The sequence below is a fragment of the Mandrillus leucophaeus genome, unplaced genomic scaffold (genome assembly GCF_000951045.1).
Source record: "Mandrillus leucophaeus isolate KB7577 unplaced genomic scaffold, Mleu.le_1.0 Scaffold634, whole genome shotgun sequence".
NCBI lineage: Eukaryota > Metazoa > Chordata > Mammalia > Primates > Cercopithecidae > Mandrillus > Mandrillus leucophaeus.
Window position 1 is genome coordinate 170,932 of NW_012106853.1, and position 1,173 is coordinate 172,104.

At 54.2% G+C, this 1,173-nt stretch overlaps 1 protein-coding gene across 1 annotated transcript in view; it reads right to left on the bottom strand.

The window, feature by feature from the left end:
* Nucleotides 1-67: 67 nt before the first annotated feature.
* ASMTL (acetylserotonin O-methyltransferase-like) overlaps nucleotides 68-1,173 on the bottom strand; it is a 55,716-nt gene continuing 54,610 nt past the window's right edge. The window contains exon 11 of the mRNA XM_012000630.1: nucleotides 68-414. Within this exon, the coding sequence (XP_011856020.1) occupies nucleotides 197-414 (218 nt within the window). The 3' untranslated portion in view covers nucleotides 68-196. The remainder of the gene's footprint in view (nucleotides 415-1,173) is intronic.

The following is a 1,173-nucleotide window of genomic DNA, read 5'->3' on the forward strand; positions in this document are numbered from 1 at the left end:
CCTCTGTCCCCTTCTCCCCAAATGCAGCCTCTTCCCTCATCAAGAACTCTCACAGAGGAGCCATGGACAGACTTTTGTTTTCTTTATTCAGCCACGACTGCACGCTCCTATGTGACTGTCCTATGGACTTGGGGACCAGGTGGTCCACCTGCAGCCTGGGGGAGGATGTCCCTATAATGAACACGCTGCCTGGGCTTCAGGAGGCCACTCTGGTGGCCAACATGGCATCCAGGACACCCTCCAAGTGCACCACCTGCACCTGGTGGAAGCCGTGCAGCTCCAGCAAGCACTGGTACTCGCCTCTGCTCCGCTCCCTGCCCTCAGTCTGCACCAGCATGTTCAGCGACTGTATCAGGCCACCCTGCGCCTCCCTCTTCTCATCCAGGAGTGTCTCCACCAGCAGCAGGCCGGCCCCTGTGGAGGGAGAGCAGAGAGCTGGAGTCCTGGCCAGCCAGGCGGGGATCCTTCAGGGGAACACAGCGGGCAATGGGAGCTCAGAGCTGTGAGCAGAGGCTGCTGAGAACCCTTACACAGGGAGGGGAGGGGAGTGAGACAGAGACGATGCAGGGCGGACGGACAGGGAGGAGATTAGATCGAAAGATGGGTGGATAGATGGATGCATCACCTGGGCCCGTTCCAGTTCTCCTGGATGGATGGATGAACAGATGGTAGATGATGGGCAGGTAGATGAACGGATAGATGGTTGCATGGATGAGATGGATGGATGGGTGAATAGATGGTAGATGATGGGCAGATAGATGAATGGATAGATGGATGCATGGATGAGATGGATGGATGGGTGAATAGATGGTAGATGATGGGCAGATAGATGAACGGATAGATGGATGCATGGATGAGATGGATGGATGGGTGAACAGATGGTAGATGATGGGCAGATGGATGGATGGATGCATAGATGAGATGAATGGGTGGGTGAATAGATGGTAGATGATGGGCAGATAGATGAATGGATGGATGGAGGCATGGATGAGATGGATGGATGGGTGAATAGATGGTAGATGATGGGCGGATGGATGGATGCATGGATGAGATGGACGGATGGGTGAACAGATGGTAGATGATGGGCAGATGAATGGGTGGATGGATGCATGGATGAGATGGATGGGTGAACAGATGGTACATGATGGGCAGATGAATGGGTGGATGGATGCA